This window comes from Pseudorasbora parva, chromosome 1, assembly GCF_024679245.1.
Source record: "Pseudorasbora parva isolate DD20220531a chromosome 1, ASM2467924v1, whole genome shotgun sequence".
Lineage (NCBI taxonomy): Eukaryota > Metazoa > Chordata > Actinopteri > Cypriniformes > Gobionidae > Pseudorasbora > Pseudorasbora parva.
The window spans coordinates 50,121,562-50,143,898 of record NC_090172.1 but is presented as its reverse complement, the minus strand read 5'-3'; the positions used below and the strand labels follow the sequence as shown (position 1 = coordinate 50,143,898).

General features: G+C 37.6%; 1 protein-coding gene across 2 annotated transcripts in view; it reads right to left on the bottom strand.

Annotated features, from left to right (window-relative positions):
• The window catches only part of adamts17 (ADAM metallopeptidase with thrombospondin type 1 motif, 17), a 176,985-nt gene that overhangs the window by 132,920 nt on the left and 21,728 nt on the right, over positions 1 to 22,337 (bottom strand). For both annotated transcript variants that reach the window (XM_067444859.1, XM_067444863.1), the window contains exon 4: positions 9,459 to 9,631. In XM_067444859.1, the coding sequence (XP_067300960.1) occupies positions 9,459 to 9,631 (173 nt within the window). The remainder of the gene's footprint in view (positions 1 to 9,458; positions 9,632 to 22,337) is intronic.

Sequence of the window (22,337 nt, the reverse complement as noted above, 5' to 3'; positions counted from 1 at the left end):
CACGCAACTATCTGTGTCTCTGAAGTAACTTGCACTTCTTGCCAGACCAACGCATCTGGTGATATAGACTAGTGCAATTGAATATTAAAAAGCAAAAAGTTGTTTTTATGAATTCAATTAATTAAGTAGCTATAACCAGCTATTCAATCAAGAGCAGTGAGTGAGTCCTTATCTTTTGTTTGACAGACAGCAGTAAAGGCTACTGCCCCTTTAAGACCTAACACAGAGATATGCATCGTCTTTCTCAACTGTATAAAGTTCTCTTAAGGGATATAGACTGTCTGATGGATACTCATCAAGATCGACATGTTGACATACTTTTTGTGTGAGTTTATCCGTTCAAACGCAAGACTTGAAAGAACTCAATATTTGCGCGCTGTGAGACGTGCGCGCGCTGCGCACAGAGACAGATCTTCTCTCACTGCAGAGGGTTCTCATTCGCGTCTTCTGGCGAATATACTGAGTGATGATGGCGAAAATGACTGGTCATACGGCAGCACTCGCATGCATTGAACACAGTTTACAAAGATAGACCGTTTTGCCCACGTTTTCTTTTATTATCACTGTTGTAGTGCACGTGTATCCATCGACAGAACCATACATAAAGCATTATTTTTCAAGTTACAACCAGAGCCGCCGCTCCCACCACGCGCTGGGGTCGAGCAGAACACACGCTACCCATAGCAACGCGTTATGACAACGACATTTCAGACTGACAGAGACAAGATAAACGGCTTTTCCGCCATTTGCTACTGTTTTGTACACGTTGTTATATTAATTATAATTCAAAATCTGTTTTATTCGCCACAATATAGTAATGATAAATGTTGAGAGGGGCACTTTTGATTAATTTTCAAAAAGGGCAGGGGCTCAAACCCCCAAAGGCCTCCCCTCTGCAGTGCACTTGCCTGGTGTGTGTAACGTGTCCATGGTCCTGACTCCTGTCACACAATGCGGCGAAATCTCCGACAGGGCTTTAACAGTCTAACGTTACAGTGAATGAGAGTATGAGCCGAGCCGAAACGAACGCACGTGCAGGCCATAGTGTGACATCCGTTAACCATAGTGTAAACATAGATGACGTCACGGGTTTTTCTATAAACGAAAGAACGTAGCCTTCGTTTGTATGGCCCAGGCAATTTATACATCTATAATACTTACTAAAATATAATTCATATTATTTTATTACTGTTGTATTAGTTGTTTGAAAAGTAAAAAAAAGAAATTGGTCGGTCTTAAAGCCAATTTACAACCGGCCCTAAATTGACAGGGTCGGTCGGGTTACGGCAAACAAGAATATTTTTAAGGATGGCCTTACTAAGGGAGAAGACGGCTGACCAAGTTTACCATGAATACATTTTCCAATCCTTAAATAAATATTTGATCGGTTATGAATCAGTGTATTGATTCATGATTCGGATCACGTCTTAACTGTTGAAATCACGTGACATTGGCGATCTGAATCATGAATCAATCTGTTGATTCACAACCATTTGAATCTTGATTTGAGGGTTGAAAACAAACCCGGAAGAGAAGACAATGCTAAATAAAGTCATAGTTTTTGTTATTTTTGGACCAAAATGTATTTTCGATGCTTCAAGAGATTCTAATTAACCAACTGATGTCACATAAGGACTACTTTGATGATGTTTTTATTACCTTTCTCGACATGGACAGTATAGTGTGCATAGACTTTCATTGAAGGAACAGAAAAGCTTTTGGACTAAATATAAAATATTTAAAGGAGTACTTCAGCGCTGGAAAGATGAATCTGTATTTAAACTGGGTCATTAATGTATTAGAAATGTGAAATTATTTTTTAATTCGGTGATTTCTAGACTGAGAAAAGACAGAAAATGTATTTTTATCTCATGGGGATGAAAGACAACAATTCCCAGAATGCTTCACTGCCCTACAAGGCCATTCACAAAGCCACCGCTACTAGATTACTGAATCACTGATCACTTTCCCACCACGACCGCGATCATCTTCTAGAAATCAGTTCAGTTAGAGAACAGACACTACAATTAAAAACTGAACGTGTGTGTTCAATATGTGATTTAGCCGTTGAGAGAGTCTCACAGCCCAAAACGCTGCAGGAGTCACATTGACAGTCATGGATGAGCTCGTTATGAAAGCTGAGGTAAACGCGACGGCACTCGCAGCATAGGTTCACAGCGCATGTTTCGTCTGCTGCGTTTTAAGTTCATGCCTTTGAAAACTTAACTTTCATAGGAATTAGTTTGAGAATTAGTTTGCTTTGCTGGCCGCACTGTTTAAACACGAATGCCTGAGGCTGCAGCTGAGTGCTGTGTGATCTCCCATCCCCCACGCGCGAGTTGAAAACATGCGGAAATGGCTCCCTCTGCTGGCTGTAGTCTTTAGCCTCTGGCCAACAATTCCTCCGATGGCGCAATTTGACGATATTTGCGTCATGGGAGGAATTTTTACAGAAATAAAATGCATAAATCTCTTGTCTCAGGGGGATATGAGGGGGGAGCACAATCATTTGAATATACTCCAGGGTTTCTACTGATACAAAGCCATATGCTAATCGCTGAAGTAACCCTTTAAACTGTGTTCCAAAGATGAATGGAGGCCTTACGGTGTGGAACGACATTAGGGTGAGTCATTAATGACATAAATTAAATTTTTGGGTGAACTAACTCTTTAAAGTTAACTCTGATAAGAGTCTATCTATGTTCTTAACACAACATTATTTGCAAACATGTAAGAGGCATGGCAGCTAATGTTAGCATACAGCTGGGTTGTCGAGGATAGCACAATGTACATAGGCAAAGTGATATCGACTGTAATGTTAACTTCTTTAACTCTGACGCTTAATGTTTGCTCCTTAAATCCAGATGAATATTGAAAAATATTTCCAAGAATAAAAAGGCCACATCCTATCACTAGAAGGCACACACAGAGGTATCAGAGTTAAAACAGAGTTTGAAACTTACAAGGAGAAAAAGCTGAGAAGTTCGATCAGCATGATTAGCTATCAAATTCATTTGATTTGAATATATCCAGGCTTCAACCAGTGCTCCTGTGGCAACTGAAATAGATTGAGAGGGTCAGGAAGAGATCGAAAATGAAGAGAGGGAGATGGGCAAAAAACAGATGTGCAAGCAGTCCAGGTCAGAAAAGATCTCAGGAAAAAGAACCTCATTTCTTTTTTCTGTGCCTTATAGACACAACATCAAGCCACGCACAGAGGCACTGGATTTAATTAAAAGTGGCTAAATAAGCCCTAATGAAAGGCCATAAGAATATTTTTTTCAGAAAGGCCCATAATAGCATGTTCAAACAAAGGGTGCAAAATGTACCATAAATAGTAGAGCTGTTGTGTGTGGGAGACGTTTAATTATGTAAATAAAGTTTTCCGCAATTTGAAATATTTGCTTTGGAGCATATTTTTGTGTTGTTTTGTATTACAGTATAGAGTTGGGAGTTGTAAGGTTAACCAAATAGTAAGCACTGACTAACTATAAGTAGCTCATTTAATAATTATAAGTAACTCATCGTAACTCATCACATATGCAACTACATTTAAACTAGCACTTATTAGAGTATTAGTAGATTGTCTGCTTAATATATGCACACTTTATTTTCAGTTTTTGTTTGGTTCTGTTCTGTTCCTGTGTTCCAGATCCCAGTTTGTTTCCATCATGGTTACTGATTATGTTAAGTACTGTCTCTAGTTCTGTTGATTACCTATCCTGTGTATATAAGGCCCTCTGTTTGTTTAGTTTTTTTATCTTGTGTTGTTTTTTCCTGCCATGTGTATGCTCCTGTGTTTTCTGATATTTGTATTATCTTCTTTGTTTTTAGTTTTTGTTATTAATAAAGATAGCTGCATATAGATTCCCTGGTCGAAATTCTGTATTAGAATGATGACTTTAAATTCTGATTTGTTGCCTCAGACCTATGATGCTTCAAAATGCAGCCTACATAGACAGCACAGTAATTTGTGTAACAGAGCCCATGTGATTAAACAGTGTGTGTGTGTGTGTGTGTGTGTGTGTGTGTGTGTCTCCGTGTGTGTGCAAGAGCTGCCGACTCATGAATGTCACACACAGCACAGCTGCGGTCAGCAGAGCAAATGTTACACTCACACACTCCCAATCTGTCTCTTTCCTGTTTTATGACCCATTTCTTTTCACAAGTGTCCAAATGCTCTGTTACATGCAAAAGATGCAAAATATGCAGTGTAAACAATCTAAACCAGGGTTATTATAGTTAACTAAAACAATAAAAAAAAACAAAGTATAATTTTTTAAATAGCTCATATGTAAAAAGTAACATAAGTTGTTTTTTTTTATTTTTGTTAACTACTAACTTTAAATAGTTCTCACTTTAGATTAGGTCACAAAATGATGTACAGTATACAGTGATAATGGATGAAGAACTCACTATTTGTATATAGCCTCTTAATATATTAAGAATGTAGAGAGATATAAATACTTTGTTAATGATTTGTAAGTACTTTATTATTGTATACTTGTTATAAATGTAATTTAACTTGATGTTTTAAAATAACAAAATGAAGCTGAAATAAAAAACTATGTAGGCATTTTACAAAAACGTAACAAATTTAAAAAAACAATTACTAAAATTGCAAAACATATATAAAAAGCGAATTCAAACTATTAATAAGACCTAGAAAGTATTTAAATTATACTAAAATAGCACTGATCTAAACTATTTATTTAGATCAGGGGTCACCAACTGGCGGAAGCCTTTTGACATAATGAAATGAATAAATGCCAAATGCGATTTAAAAAAATAAAATAATAATAATCACATTTATATCAGGCAGCTCAGTAGAACCGTTTTTTTTTCCTATGTTGCCACGGTTGCGTTGACAGATAAAGCCAAGGGGTCGCACACCGGACACTCAGACCGGTAGCACACATACGTGCAAGCTCAGTTTTGAATCGACTTCTGACAGAAGAACTGCACGATGAGTGTATCTTGTAGCACAGGGTGAAATCAGTATGTACATGGACGATTTGAGGGGAATATAATATAAATGTAATAAATCGTGCAGCTCGTGGCATGTCTGTTTTTATTTTGGCTCCCATGTTAACGGGTTAGAGTTTGCACACCGTTCTGTCAATTTGAAGCACAGAGAGAGCAGTGCTGAAGATAGCCTACATTTAGTTAGGTAGAGACTATAAATGTGAATGAACATAAAATTATGTTATGAGATTTCTGTTTTGTTTTTTTACCAGAAGGGTTTGTGCTCATTGCTTGTTACTGTTTATCTCAGTTCAGCAGAAAAAGCACTTTAGTTGCTAGTAATGTTGAAATTAATGTCTTTTCAGTGCAGATTTAGAGATGAAGGCATTTTTTCATTCATCATATTTTTTGTCAGACAGGGCTACTGGTTGAATTAGATATTTTGTACCAACGCAACTTAAACAGAACAACCTCAAAATGAGATGCATTTAGTAAAGGATGATTGCTTTAACGATATGAAAAGACATATTTATCTATATGAGAACATATTATATTTTGCTCAGTAAAGACATTATTTTTTGCTCAGTAAAGACTTTTTTTTTTTAATCTACACTAATTTCTTTAGTCTGGCAAAAAAGACATCAATTCATGTTTTTAGGTATATAATTGTCCGGACCTCGGCCAGTGAGGAAGGTTTATTTAATGGACTCCAAGCAATTTTAGTTGAAGACCCCTGATTTAGATAATTTTCTGCCATGCACTTCCTTAAAGGGGTGAAACACTCAGTTTCAGTCAATCTCATGTCAATCTTGAGTACCTATAGAGTAGTATTGCATCCTTCATATCTCCGAAAAGTCTTTAGTTTTATCATATTTATAAAAGAAATATGGGCTGTACCGAGTCTTTCCGGAAAAAACCGAGCGGCTGGAGGCGTATCGTGTGGGCGGAGCTAAAGAATCACAAGCGCGCAAAGCGGTGACGTCCTCAAGCGTGGAGAAACCCATCTATCTCAGCTAATACAGATAATGATCCACAATCAAATCTGAGGCTGAAATAAACTGAACAGGAGAAACGGCAACATCAGGACGTCCGTCTCTGTGGTATGTAAGTTACTGTATTTAATGGCCTCTCCACATTTCTGTGTCTTTACTCGCAGTGTATGAGGACATGATTCGGTTTATGGACTATTGTATGCGACTAGACCTTAGAAGTAGCAAGCAGAACGGTTTTGCACGTCAGACTAGTGTAACGTTATACAGAACAACAATGGAGTAACCGTTAGCGCATTTGAATGACGAAGCACGCGATCGTATCGTTTACTGATGTTTACTCATGCGACGGTAGCCAATAGCAGAGACATTTGAAGTTGATTTACTCACCGGCATCTTCCAAAGCAGGACCGCTCTGTCAAAAACACACTTCTTTGGTATGATTTGGTGAAGTCCTGTGACAGCAGTGACCGTGGAAATCCACTTTGCGACGCGACTGAAGCGATGCCTTGAAGCTTCCCGTCATTTCTGCGTTCAAATCGGTTCAAATGCAGCGCTGCCTTCCCGGGGAGCGACATAAGTGTTCACGGAGGACTGGATCTGCACCTGAGAGACTGTTTACAGCGTGCATTTCCTCTCTCTCCCTCTAGTTACGCGCGCGCGCACCCTTCCGGGAGAAGAGCCCGTACAGCCCATACAAGGACCTTCCGCTCTATTTAACGTCAATTAGACCCATACTCGAAAAAAACTCGCCGAAACTTGTGAGAAACCGGAAGGAGTATTTTTAACACAGAAATACTCCATCAAACGTCCAACATTAGTTTTTGAAACTTTGTCTATGTTTAGGATGGGAATCCAAGTCTTTAAAGGTGTAAAAAGCTCAGTATGCATGAAACAGCATTTCACCCCCCCTTTAAAGGCGGGTGTACATTGTGCAAATTCGGACATTCGGGAGGTTGTGAGATATTGCACACTCTGCGAGCCAGTTAATTGATAATCGCATCAAATCAGCTGCTACACGACACGACTGCACTGCGCGGTGAGCCGGCGGTGATCACAGCTTTCGCGTTAAACACAGAATGGAGCTTTCAATGATGCTGCTATAGCTTCAGATAAAAAAAAATACGAAAAAATATGTATGCAAATTATTTGTTGAAAAGCAGAGAACAGTAGCCATTCAGAAACAACCAGAGGGAGAGAGTGGGTGCGCGTGAGAGAGAAAGAGTGTGTGTGTGTGTGTGTGTGTGTGTGTGTGTGTGTGTGTGTGTGTGTGTGTGTGTGTGTGTGTGTGTGTGTGTGTGTGTGTGTGTGTGTGTATACGCTGTATGGTTGCAGCCACTGAGTTATCCTAATAATAGTCAGATCTAACCTATGTGACGTGGTTGTGCATGATTTGGCAATAGGGGACAGCCATACACTGGTTTGGGCCAACTCCCCAAATGTTTTAAACATGCTTAAAAATTATCGGGAGGTCGGGAGGTGCTCGTAAAGTGTTCGGCTCGTCTCGTATTTCCTCTCACAAGGTGCTAGCCACAACCATATGAGTATCCACGATGTCCACGCGATTTCTCCCATGGGAAAAAAATTGTCTGTGAGCTCGTACGACAGCAAAAATCGCACCGTGTACACCCAGCTTAAGCCAGTAGTAACTGGTGGGTCTGTTCTGACCTAAAAATCATTGACAAAATGCTGCCTATATTGCTGTTTGAGGTTTGTGCATCAAATCATACCACATGGTATTTTGTTGCAAATTCATCTGTCACTTAGTAGAAGACAAATTAGGCAAAAGCTAACATCAACAGGTTGCCTGACATGACGACATCTTTAAAAATCATGAACACAAAGTAAAATAAAAAAATACGGCCCAGATTGATTTAAAAATGGGTTCAGATGCAGTATGAATAAACATTTGTAATGACCACAATCTGTTTCCTATTGGCTGATGAGAGCCTGACACCATCGGAATTTTGGTATCCTATTCATATTGTCATATTGTTGGGACCATGCAGTTTTAACCCTATAAAGCCTTCTGTATCATATTTGATACACACATTTTTATATCCTCTAAATTGTCAACATTATTAAAACTTTTAACAACCTTTTATACAGAATAATACATACATTCTGTCATCTAAATGATAGTTTATAGTTTTTTAGCAAGTAAAATACAATTTAGTATAATTAGTATACTATAAATATGTCCACCTTCAGGTTATGATACACAGATTTGCTGCAATCTTTAATCATTTTTATAGAATAACTTTTATATTGAATAACTTTTATAGAATTACTTTTAGAATTACTTTTATGCTGTTATATGTATTGTTGTATTGTTAATAATATTTTTAATTTTAATTACTGAGACATAGTATTAGGAGATACAAAGTGACAACTGATATGTATGTATATTTTATGCCAGTGTTCTGTATACTGTTATAAAGATCTCCTTGATTTACATTACAAGCTATCATAATTCCGTCTTACTTACCACACAGTATATTTCAGCACCTGCACCTAACTGCATATTTGTGCTCAGTTTGGGCCTCTGAATAAAATGGTTTAGCTCCTCAACTGTAGGCACCATATTCTCACTATATTATACTATATGAGCCATAAAAGCGTCATGTATCAAATATGATACTCAACAATAACATACCTTTTTTATATCCTTTTTTGTTAGATTTTGTCTGAAGGTTGTTGTTTTTTTTACTATTATTTTATATATCAGGCTATACATGGTTAAGGGTTGTGGTTAGGATTACTGTAAAAAATAAAAAATAAAAAAAAATAATCTGGATCCTGAAGGGGAAAAAAAGCTTATTGAGAAGCACTTGTTGATCACCTTCAGACATGTTAGGTTTGTCTTGAAAGGTTAATATTGTCACATGCCTGTCCAGTCTTGTGTGCACGTGGGTTTTGTCAGTATGGCCATTGTGCTTCTGTCATTGGGTGCGTCTCAATCAGCTCCCTAGTTCAGTAGTCAGGGCACTAATCAGGGAGTCAGCCCATTGACTTATGTCCTGGTCAGTGCCCTGAATACTGAACTAGGGAGCTGATTGAGACGCACGCATTGTTTGATCCCTCCCCCTTGTGATCTCATTATTGGTTTAATTTGCCCCACCTGTGTTCCCTCGGTCCCTGCCTCATTTGTTCCCTTTTATAAGCTCTTTGTGTTTGTCAGTCTTTGTCAGATCATTGTATTGTCTAAGTCTCCTTGTTCCCTGTGATCTCTGTTGGTTTGTTTCAGTTTTGTATTTTGTTATTCTTATTCTGTTTTTTTTTTTTTTTTTTTTTACCCCTTGTGGGTTTTGTTTTGAGTTTGTTTTATTTTTGTAAATAAACCTTCATTTATCTGCACTTGAGTCCTTGCACCATTTTTCTTTGTGTTTACGTAACAAATATGCCATTGTTAAAAACCTATTTCTTTATGGAGAACATTCATGTATCATTTCCTTTTGTACCTGTCTGTTGAGTTAGACCATGTTATGTGAATATGTGACTTACCATGTTCATGACGGTGAGCAGGAAGCGTTGGGCTGCCTCAGCACCGTGGTACTGCACCATGTTTGCGTCGGCCACCACGACAGTCTCCACAGTGTACTCTCTGCTCAGCCTGATGGCATTCCTCCTGCCACGCACCTCCTCTGCTCCTTTTGCCCTTTTCTCCTTCTTCTTGTCTACCGCACACAAGTACAAAAACAGAATTGTTAGGCCAGAAAAATACTGTACAAAACCATTCAAACGTCTGGGATTGGTAAGATTTTTTTTTTTGATGTTTTAGAAAGTTGATGTTTTACCAACGCTGCATTTATTTGATCAAAAATACAATAAAAACAGAACAACTGTGAACCATTATAACAATTTAAAATAACTATTCTTCAATTTTAATATATTTTCAAATGTAATTTATTCCTATAACACCAAAGCTGAATTTTTAGCAACTTTACTCCAGTCTTCAGTGTTATATGAGCCTTTCTGAAATCGTTTAAATATGCAGATTTGAACCTCAAAAAACATTTCTTATTATTTTCAACATTAAAAAAAAACTGTTGTTGTTTTGCTTAATATTTTTGCATACTAAAATCCAGCTTGCACAGTAAGAACCGCCCGTGTTTATGTACTTGTGCAGGGTAAGTTTCATCCCTTAGCATCAAACCTGCAATTATGTCAGTAAATGTGGTCTTTGTTACTCTGAAAGACATACATATGTATACAGAGACAGACACATCGAGATTGATATACAGGACAAACACAGAATTACAGTTCCTAGACCTGATAAACAAATCAACAACAAACAGAAAGAAACTCTTCAGGCACAATGTTTGTCGGAACCTGCTGTCAGCTCTAAGCAGGGGACACATTTAGCACAATTCATCCGCAGAATTACACCACATATGCTATGTGTCCACAGTTAGACCTGATCTCAACAAAGGCAACAGCTTTACTGTAACCAAGTCCAAACCTTTGAGGGAGCCAATGTCCACCAAAGACACCTGAACGAAAAAAAAGACAGAAATAAAACCAAAATGGTGTCAACATGAGATCAGAATTCACTCCATTTACTTTTTTAATGCATGTTCTTGGTCTTATTGTGGCTGACTGAAAGGTACATTAAATCAAATATTTGTTTTTGTAACTTTTATACACAATTTTGATACTGGTATTTGCCGATAACTGTATAGTCCGATTATGTAAGTAAAATGTTTTTGTTTTGTTTTTTTCCAGCCATGCGGATTTGAAAAGTAAATGGCAGACAACTGATCCTGTCACAAACCTGTCAGCAGGTAAAATCCATTGATAACACACTTTCACCACAACCACCAATCTCACAAATGTGGTATGAGGAACATATAGGGCCCTATCTTGCACCCAGCGCGATTGACTTTGTACACCGACGCATGTGTCATTCCTATTTTGCACCCGCGCAAAGCACGCTTTTCCCTCCATAGAAGCACGTCGCTAAACTAGTGAATGAACTTGTGCTCCCTGGGCGGTTCAGCGCAAACAATCCCTGGTGCTATTTTGCTGTTCCATTAAACAATTGCGCCACTGACCAGAAAAAACGTAGTCTAAAGTCAGTTACTGGTGTGCGCCTGGTAAATACGCCATAATAATAGCAATCCATAATGGAACTTGCGCACCTGCTTTTAAAGGGAATGTTAGATGACGCTCTGATTGGTTTATTCACGTTACGCCCAAACCACACCTATGAATAATGAAGCTACTTCAGACCAACCCATTTTAGATTTGCGCCGGGCGCAAGAGCCATTTATCCCGCCGGGAAAATAGCAACAGCGCAAGACCCGCCCATAAAGTTACTTGCGCTTGCGTTTCAGATCGTTAAAATAGGGCCCATAGTGTTCCTTCTTGACACGTGCATTTCCTTACAAACATGAGCGTGTGAGTGTGTGTTTACTGAAGACACCTGTAAAAAAAACAACAGAGATTTAACGAGCCATTACCTTGGGGGGGGGGGGGGGGGGAGCACAGAAGTGTTTACCACAACACAAATGAAAAAGTGAATTCCAGTTTTCTAAAGTATGATTTTGCTTCAAACTGTGGTTTTCCACCATCTGGAGTTTTGGTTTGTTTGCTGGGTTGCACAAACCCAGCGATTTGTCCTTAAAGCTCCCAAAATGTTCAATGATGGTGCAATCTGCTGTGCTTTGTCTATCTAAACTACATTAGCTTTGACTACATTGAAGGCATTTATTTTGGCATCACATCTGAAACCATTGTGATCAACAGATTGTTAAACTTCATTTAAATAAATATTCAAAAAAAAAAAAAATGTATGAGCCCAAATATTTTAATACAATATTTTGAAAGAAAAAAAATGCCCATCCCTAATATAAAAAATTATAAACTAACACTAATATGGACCAGTAGAGTAATAAATAGGCAATTTGAAAACATTGTAAAAATGTGTTTGTTCAGTTGAGTCTACAATGCCCCCACCCCTAATTTATTGGTCATTTGGGGCTCGGAAGGGGTCTCTGTTGTATGTTTACAGGTGTTTAAAAAATGTGTGTTTGTGTGAATGTGCGCACATTTATAAATGACTAACACAACATATGGTGCTAATGTAACGCACTTAAAGCAGCACAAGCATTTTTTCCATTCTCAGCTGTTTTCAGGCAGTTCTGACTAAAGAGAATGGAAACTAAAGCCTGGGCTTTCACACAAATGACACTGAAAAATCACACATTTACTTTTGAAATGTGCTGAAATCATCAATAATTCCTGCAGACTGAGACAATCACAAAACAAATAATGAGTTAGAACAAATCATTATTAATGGTCAGGAAGCTATCACAAACCTGTCATCTAGAGCTGTAATAACAAAGCACTTATACAGCTGACTCAGGTGGCTCCCGCTGTTCTGATGCCTCAAAAGAACAGTGTACACAAAACAAGTTCAGTCATTTTTATTGACTCTGATGTGTTTGATCTTCTGTGGAAAGGAATAGCTTAGCAGAGATGTTCATTCAATACAATGAAAATGAATGTAGACTGCGGCTGTCAAGTGGCCAAAAATGACAAAGCAGCACCATAAACATCGGGTAAATGACTTGCGCACTACATATAGACTTCTCAAGTCACTTTTTTGTTGTATAGTGCTTTTGTCATGCATTAAGCTCAGCAGCCAAAGGAAAAATCTCCATAAGATGTTCAGATGAAGAGGGAGAAAAACCCAGAGAAGAACTCAGCTAAAGGAGCCCAAATTTCAATAATTGCACATAGACGCTAAATATTATTTATTCTTATAGTAAGTGTAATACAATTATGTGTTCACTGAATATATATTAATTATTTTTTAAATTATATTCATCTGTTACTGAGTAGAAGCCAAATTAGGCTAAAGCTAACATCGACAGGTTTGCCTGACATGCCGATATCTTTAAAAATCATGAAAATACGACCCAGATTGAATTTAAAATGGGTTCAGATGCAGCATGAATATTAAATATTAAGCAGCACAACTGTTCAACATTGATAATAATAAGAAATGTTTCTTGAGCAGCAAATCAGCATATTAGAATGATGTGACACTCAAGACTGGAGAAATTATGCTGAAAATTCAGTTGAGAAAAGAGTTATTTGAAATTGTAATAATATTTCACAATATTACTGTTTTTAATATTGTTTTGATTGCATAAAACAACCATGGTTGGATTTATTTTAAAAGCATAAAACAAAATCTTACAGACCTTAAACTTTTGAACAGAAGTGAACATATGATTTGCTTTCTGTGCAAAAAAAAAGGAAAAATTACAACATTTCTGCATATTCAAAGTTGTTGTGATATTCAATCAGTTATGAGACATGAGAACCAACAGTGTGGAGGTAAACCTGGCACAACATTTCCATGGACAATATTTGGAGACTAAAAATTCTGTTAAACTCCTTTTATACTACTACAAAAAAAACAACACTTATATGTGTTTGGAACAACATAAGGGTGAGTAAACGATCACAGCTTTCATTTTGGCTGAACTATTCCTTTAACAATCCATTTGTTAATAATAATAAAATCCTCTTGATGTTCAAAAGTCTTAATAAAACTCATTCGAATCATTGATACTTTTGGCTGTGGTTAATAATTGCTCACTTCAACCCTCCACAACATTTAACCTGATTTAAGGGTCATGACACTGATGTGTCCATTCCAAAATTCAATTAATATTTGTGTATAACTGCAGATAAATCTCTCAGTCAGGCCCCTGAAGCCTTGTGAGGGGCCATAATGGTGAAAACGGTGTAGCTGACTATAAATAATACTTCCATGCTGAAGGGGAAACATAAATCACATACCCTGACCTGCTCAATCTCATGTGTGTTTGTGTTCATGCTTACATGCTTTTTGAGGGCCATCAGATCAAGTAGGTAGAAGAAAAATGCTTTTTTTCTGAATAACAGAGCAGCTGAAAAATGAAAAATGTTTTTGCTTCCATTGCTTAAAAGACCAAACGCTGTTTTCCATGGAGTTTAAATGTTTAAATATCATCTTTGACTAAAATATTTCTCCTAAAATGGCTTATAATAGAAATAAACATACAAAAGTGAGCCAGTAGTTGACATAAAGGCCAACTGCTCTTGATCTTCTGCAGACTTTGAGAAGTAGGAGAGTTTTTTCCTCACCATTTAATCTCATACTTTATAACTTTGTTGTCCTAAAAGGCAATTCTTGTGCAGATAGCAGCATACATACATGTTCGTATAGCAACACAGTATAATAACACACATCAAATAACACATATTCATAATCATTAAGAAAAACAATAGCAGCAGGTATAAAGGAGTTTTTGTGTCTGGTAGATTTACAAAGGGGAAGTTTAAATCTCCGACCCGATGGAAGCATTTGAAATTCGGTACATAATGGGTGGGTAACATCTGAATGGACTAACTGTGTCTTCCTAGTCACCCCATAATTATAAATTTGTTTAATGGTCCTTAAATCAGTCCCGATGATCTTACTACACATTTTAACAATACTATTCAACTTACTCCTATTCCTAACATTCAAATTACCATACCAGCAAATAATAGAGAAACTTAAGACAGATTCAATAAAACAGGAGTAGAACATTCTCATAAAAGAAACATCCATATTAAAAGTTCGGAGTTTCCTCAAAAAATACATACGTTTAAGAGCTTTTCCTCTAATGCTATCAGTATTTGCTTCAAATTTTAACTTGTCGTCAATTATAGTCCCTAAATATTTGCACTCTTCCACCACATCTACCTGATGTCCCTCTATGAAAACAGGTGGCACAGATACAGATTTCGTCCTGCGGAAATCAATGTAGATCTCTTTTGTTTAAAGGATTGATATTTTAAAAAGAGTCTTTGCACCATTGAATAAAGTGATCAACCACTGGACCATGATTGCCATCTGACTCGGTAAGGAGAGACACGATTACGGAATCATCTGCAAATTTAACAATGTGTCTTCCTTCAAAAGCACTCCGACAGTCGTCAGTGTATAAAGAAAACAAAAGAGGAGAATAAACACAACCTTGAGGTGTACCAGTGAACGATGACAGTGCATTAGACAACACACCATTAATACGCAACTCTTTGAACTCTGTTTGTTAAAAAATCCACCAGCCAACACACAATGGCTGAGTCTAAATGAAAATGTTCGGTAAGTTTCTCAGCCAGAATGTGAGGCTGGACACAATTAAAGGCAGAGGAAAAATCAACAAACAGCAGACGTACATGATTCTTAGTGCCTTCCAAATGTGTTAAAATCATGTTTAATAATGTTAATTAATAATCATTGCAGTCTAAGAGAAACAACGAAAACAACTGAGATGAACTCTATAAATATCAAAATTTCTTATCAACTCTTTTAGCGCTTTGCTTTATTATAGCTAATGCTACCTGGTACAATTTATTAGCTCTACAATGGCCACTTACACAGTAAAGTTTCAGGAGTGACAACTGCATTTAATGCGTGAGTGAATCCCCTAAATGATCCTTCTTAGTTTGCGCAAAACATGACTCCCTCCCGATTAAACGGTGATGACTTACACCATATGGTAACCATAGCAACATTCTGGCATCTCACGTGTTTTGTCTCCGTTATTTTTGAGCAAATTAATATTACAGTGACAAAAGACTTGTTGTATTCAGTAATTTTAAATAAACCACTGTCATTTGAGGCATTTTGGTTATGCTTAAATGCTTCTTCACAGCGCACGCTCTAGCAGTGTTGCCATGTCCAATTATTATAAGCGTTTTTAGAGTTTTTGTTTAGGCTTGGCTCATTCAGCGAGCAAATTATCAGTGCGGGTTGCGATATTTCAGTCTTATTTTCATCATAAAGCATTTATTTTTTCATGGGCTTGTTCTTGTTCGGTGATTTGCTTGCAAGATCTGGCAACACAAATGCGTCAGGCTCGTACCGCACCACACATACAGATAAGAGATCTCTTGTCTCTTAACTTTCATATCTCTCTTCATGCGTCATTAACAACTAGTTGTTTAGTTCAGTTTTGTACACTTTGCCTAGAATTTTTGTAAATGTAGTTGTCGCACCCGTAATTTACTGAACTATCTATGTACAGAACTGGATTAAGCACTAAAAGGTGAATTGATAAATTTGTTTTCGTTTTAAAATGCTTAACTTTTGCTATGGTTGTTCCTGGCATCTACACTATACTCCGGAGTTTTGGAACCTTAAAAACTGAGACTTTTGGAAACGTAGCAGACTCTGTTTAGGGTATGTTTACATTACAACAATGTACTAAAAACAGAAGACAATGTTGTATCTGTTGTATCAATGAATCTACGAATCTTACGAAAATAACTAAAAAGGCTGCATTAGACAGACCAAAATGAAGACTTTTGAAAATGATGGCATGGCTACTCACATTAAAGGTGCACTATGCAGCTTTCGTCCACTGGAGGGCGCAACAAATGCGTAGTTTGATGACGCCAAGTGTGAGCGCAGCATCTTGGGAGATGTGGTCTTCTCATCACAGCCGGTGGAAAATAGGACTCGGGCAGAAATCACGTTCATGCATGCGATTATTAACGTTACTGTAGTCTAAACAGAGCAGGACCGAGTGTTGTGGACCTGAGCACAGCTGCTGGAGCGATTGTTAAACAAATACCCACCTCGCGAATACCGGGACTTTTATTATGACGGGACGGGACTCATTTGCCGGGCGCCTGCACAGATCCGCTCTTCCGGTTATGATTTTGAGGTAATGGAGCTCTGTTTATCATATTAGATACATTTAAGTGTGTTCAAAACGATGTTATGACTTTACTCCATGCGTTCAGTTGTTCACACTGCTAAGAGTAAAGCGCTCCTGCCAAATAAAAGCCGAAACCGAGGGTAACGCAGATATGACCATTGACAGGCGACTCCCTCAAATGCAATGCTGCAACGTCCCTGTCCTTAGTTAAAATAGCAATTTTCTCACAATTTACAAATAGTTGGAAACATCTGGGATATTGTAGGTACTCAACTGAACAAAATATATAACACCGGCCTAGTGGTTTTTGGATATTTTACTGCAAAAATACTACATAGTTCACCTTTAAGCTACCAGAACACGGTTATAATGGACCAGAGCTGTGTCTCTCAATGCTCTAACACACCAGCCTCGCCGACAGACAGTGTAAACAATAACATGGAATCAGAACTGCAAGCTTAGTTGACTTTGTTGTCCTTTTTAGCCGCCATTGTGAAGTTAAAGCATTTTATAATACTACAGCTGCCTACATGGGCAAGAGGTAAGCTATTATTAGAGCAATTGGCAACTGTTTACACTTGTAAGCACATGCCGAGTGTGCATGAATGGTCATGTGACATGCATTTTCAGTCGTGTAGTGTGGACGGAGATTGCTGATACGTAATGTAAACGGCAGTATTGGTGAGGATTGTTTTCATGGGCCTGGGTTTTATAAAGATACGCTCAAACTAATGCTGTAAGAAACTGGCCTTTTAGAGGAATACATTTTCTCTATTTAGTCATCCTTTACTTACACTTATATCATTGTCAACCCGTATGCTGTTACGTATGCTGAATTTACGTAGCTATTGATAAAATCACCATGCATTTTGTCCTTTTTTAAAACAGAAGTTCTGAGGTCCTGTCAACCATCTTTCATGTCTCACAGAAGAAGAAAACACATGAGGGTAATCATTATTCCTTTAAAAGGTGGCATAATCTACAATCCAATTTCCAGAAATGTTGGGACATTTTGTAAAATGCAATAAAATGGTGAGCCATGACCCATCTTTGCTTGCAAAGACTAAGCCTTTGGTGGATGCTCCTTCTATCTCCAATCATGATATTCTCATCTATTACCAGTTCACCTGCTTTTTGTGTTCTGCTTCAAAACTATTTCACCTGGATATTCTATAATCTTTTCACTTGTATTTAACTTTTTTTGTAGTGTGTTGCAGCAATGAAAATAAAAAAATAAAAATGACTAAATACAATTAAGTTGTTCAGTGAAAACACTGGAAATCTTTAATTTGTACTTTTGTGAGTTAAAGGACAACTCCAGTGAAAAATGAACCTAGGGGTAATTAACACATGGAGTAGCTCATTCTCTGGGGTGCGTTTTCATGAAAATTAAGTGTAAAGAGTTTTATCTCTAAAAACAAATTAGCTTATAACGCTAGTATATGGGGCAAAGAATAAGTACAATTAAATCGCTAGTTAATACCACTAACAAGGCTCAAAATAGCCTCACACTAAAACAGTAGCATAATGAGGGTCCCTACATGTAAACTGAAGCTTTGAGAACTTTGTAAGTGTACAAACAGTTTAATAAGAAGATACTTTATGGGTTTACATTACGCGTATACAGACAGGAGCCATCTCGTCTCAATGAGTCGAGCCACAAACGCTGTGCTAAGTGAGCTGGTCGATAGGAATTAAGTTTGTGAAAACTAATTACATGGAAATGCATGAACGGCATCTCTTTAGTGTGTATCCTTTGGAAGCACTAGTCTATGTTCCGTTCAATTTTTAAAACAAAGTATTTTTATTTATTTATTTTCTCTGTTGCGTTCAGTGCTTTCTTCTGGAAACAATGGACAATATGAGATTCCAAGTCTCAATTCATCACTTAGCACAGGGTTCATGGCTCGACTTGTTTTCAAAGATGGCTCCTGTCTGTATACGCGTAATGTACTGTCTTTATAAAGTATCTTCTTATTAAACTGTTTGTACACTTACAAAGTTCTCAATGCTTCGGTTTACATGTAGGGACCCTCATTATGCAACCGTGTTAGTGGCAGTAACTAGCAATTTAATTTTACTTATTCTGTGCCCCATATACTAGCGTTATAAGCTAAACTCTTTACATTTGATTTTCATGAAAACGCATCCCAGAGAACGATCTACTCAGTACCCATGTGTTAATTAACATTAGGTTTATTTTACACCTAAGTTGTCCTTTAAATAAAGGGTCAAGAGAATGAACAATATCACAGATTCTTGATTTTATTGCATTTTACAAAATGTTCCAACTTTTCTAGAAATGGGGTTGTAGTAGTTAAAGTATGAGTGACCTTGTGGTTAGTGCATGTGAAATGCTCATACAGTTTGTGTTTACATGAGTCAGAGTCACTCTTTATGGAAAAAACTAAGATAAATAAAAACAAGATCTGGCTCAGTGTTTTTTCTCTATTTTTTTATATACCATTATAGTAAACTGTATATTAATTAGGTTTAATTTATATATTTTCCCTTATTTTAATTTTAGTTACATTTTTGTCATTTTATTGTGTGCTTTTTTAATATTTTTATTTAGCTTTAATTTATTTTAATTTTTCAGTTTAGTAATTTTACTACTTTAACTTATTTTAATTTCATTAGTTGCCTAGGCAATATTTCTAATTTCCATTAAATTTTTAATAGTATTAGTGTTAGTTTACAACAAAAACACTGATTTGGCTAAACGAAAGGTTTTAGATTCAAACCCTGCAAAAGGTGATCAAAGAGCTTTTAACCACTGTGCTTCTCCCTGTAACAAATACACTGTAAGTCACTTCAAGTTCAGATAAACACACCTACATGACAGGTTTCTCCTTATCATTTTGGGCACATTCAGTTCTCTCCATACACCAAACTAGCCACTAACCAGCCCCTGTCCAGAGTTCAGCATGAATGTGCTGTACGCATCAATCAAACGCTCTTCTTGGATCAGCCCAACAAATTTCACACATTGTTTCCTCCCAGATCAGATCGGTCTTTATGTCTGCTCCCAAACCGCCGTTACTTCCTCTCAATGCAGATACTTGATCCTCTTCAACCCCACTCACAACGGTAACACACCGACATGAAGAATGAAGCAAGCTGTCTGTTTGTGCCGAACCTGAGCTTCCTGGCATGCAAGCGTGGGCAGAACGGATCAACGGACGTACGACTCCACAGATTACACGGGCCGATTAGAAGTGCTAAGTACGTTTTGTCAGAATCGTATTTCAGGAAAGACAGAGAGGGAATCATTGAGGAAAACCAGCAGCTTTTCCTCACTCTTGCCGTCACCAACGTGCAACCTGATCCACCTTAAGCATCCAGACAGCATATGTGTGTGTGTGTGTGTGTGTGTGTGTGTGTGTGTGTGTGTGTGTGTGTGTGTGTGTGTGTGTGTGTGTGTGTGTGTGTGTGTGTGTGTGTGTGTGTGTGTGTGTGTGTGTGTGTGTGTGAGTGAGTGTGAGTGTGAGTGTGTGTGTGTGTGTGCCCGAGAGGGGCATTTGGAGTTTAATGGATTTAAGGTCTGTCTCGGCGAGTATCCTACTCTAGGGACGGTTTAGTTTTTGGGGAAAGCAATGCTCAACTTTTCTCACTTAACTGTTTTGAGCTTTTTAACAGGAAGAGACAGTGGACAACGGTAATCTTAGGGAGAAACTAACTAAATGTTGTATTGTGACAAGTACATTTTCAGTTGCAGGACAGTATTTTTCAACAAGTTTAACTAAAAAACTAAATGCATAGTTCTTGTTGTTGTTTTTTCAATAAGCAGCAGTACAGCTCAACAAAAATATATTTTTTGTAAATATATTCAAATTGCTCTCTCAATGACAGCATTGGAAAGTCATTCATTTTAGCAGTCGGTTCATTTGAACTGTTCATTCAAATCGAAACAATTGATTTATTTGAATCATCCCGCATTTAACTAGTCAACATGTAAGATCATGTGATGATCACAGTGACATCACACCATTCTTATACTGCGATACTCACAGTGTGAGTATATGTGAGCCAATTGTGAATTTAAACTTGAGCAGTGACGTCATACCATTCTCATACTGCTGGGCTCCAGATTAAGGCCCCGTCCACACAGAGACGGGTTCAGCTGTATACGTATTTTGTACTGTATCAGCGTTTCGTTTAAACGGATCCAGCTTTTTGGAAGCATGAATCTGATATTTTTTGAAACCGGATCCCAAAGTGGATAAATCTGAAAACGTCAATCTTCCGTTTTCGTGTGTACAGCCAGTCCGTATATTTTCTGAAACGGTGATGTCATCACACTACGTTCAGCATGGTGAAAGAGTTAAGGGATACAACTACGGGCACTGAGCATGCGCACATCAATATTGCGTCATTTAATTACCGTATCTGCATTATTGTAAGGGTTTTGGGTTGGGGTAGGTGTAGGTGTAGGCATTAATAAAACACATCTGTTAAGTAGCAAATGTATTTATTGTTATTTTATTGTGAGATTTTGCCTCACCTCCTACCCCTGCTATACTCCTTCTAGCCACAACTAGTGATGTTACATTCGTGAACGAATCGTTCTTTTTGAACGAATCTTTTAGGTGAACGAATCGTTCTCGTTCATGTAGTCTATTGACTCATGTTTCTCGTTTACTAAAATTCCTCCCTCCACCACAGCATGCCGCTATTAGCAGCGAGCGAATGTGCAGCTCTGTCGACTGTTTCATTCTGTCAAAGAATGACAAAACCTCAAGCCAATAGCGTTTGAGTATGAGATGTGACGAAGCATGTGATGAATGAATACGCTCTTTACTGACCGAGAGGCTTTGAGTCTGACTGTGAACGAAAAATGTCGTTCGTGAATGAATTGGTAGGCTACATGTTGTTCGTTTGTGAACTAAATGAACCAGCTGTTGAAGGATACTGATAGCGAACAGCTTGGCTCGTGTTGGTGACATATTTGCAGCAAAGAAAGAAATGTACACTTTACCACTGCAATGAAAACAGTGTAATAATGCAGGTTGATGGTTAAATGATTACTACAGAGTAAAGTAAAGTGTGTTTGTATTTTATTTTATGTTTGAACCGTTTTCTTCATTACGTTTGAGTCATGTCATGCACTTCTCTAAAAACTGTAAAACAAATAAAAAATGTAACAGTAGCCTTGTGTGTCACGTCAATAAATTGCATTCTGAGCTACTGAAAGAACTTCACTGACCGAGTTGCTGTTTAGAGTCTGAACGAGAGAGAGATCTCGTTCGTGAACGAACTGGTACTTCTCGTTCGTGAACGAAATGAACCAGCTCTGAACGAGAGAGAGAGAGATCTCGTTTGTGAACGAACTAGGCTACCTCGGTCATTTAGCATGCGTGTCAGTCTCGTTCAGCAATCAGCAGAAAGTGGATGCAAAGCACAGTTATAGACAAACCTCATGTTTATAACCCCATGTTTACCATAATCCCAGATATATGAATTTCTAAATGTCTGACCGAACAATTAAATGTTAATCATGCAAGAAAACATTCTTTGGTCATCTGAACCACTTCGACTTATTTTATTTAATGAGTAAATTATGCACATTTTAATAAAGCCAAATCAGTTTTTTGTAAGTGAATACGTTTGTTGACTTAAGACATTACACATAAAACACTTCGTGTTTTTTCGTCACCTGCGGTCATATTTATGC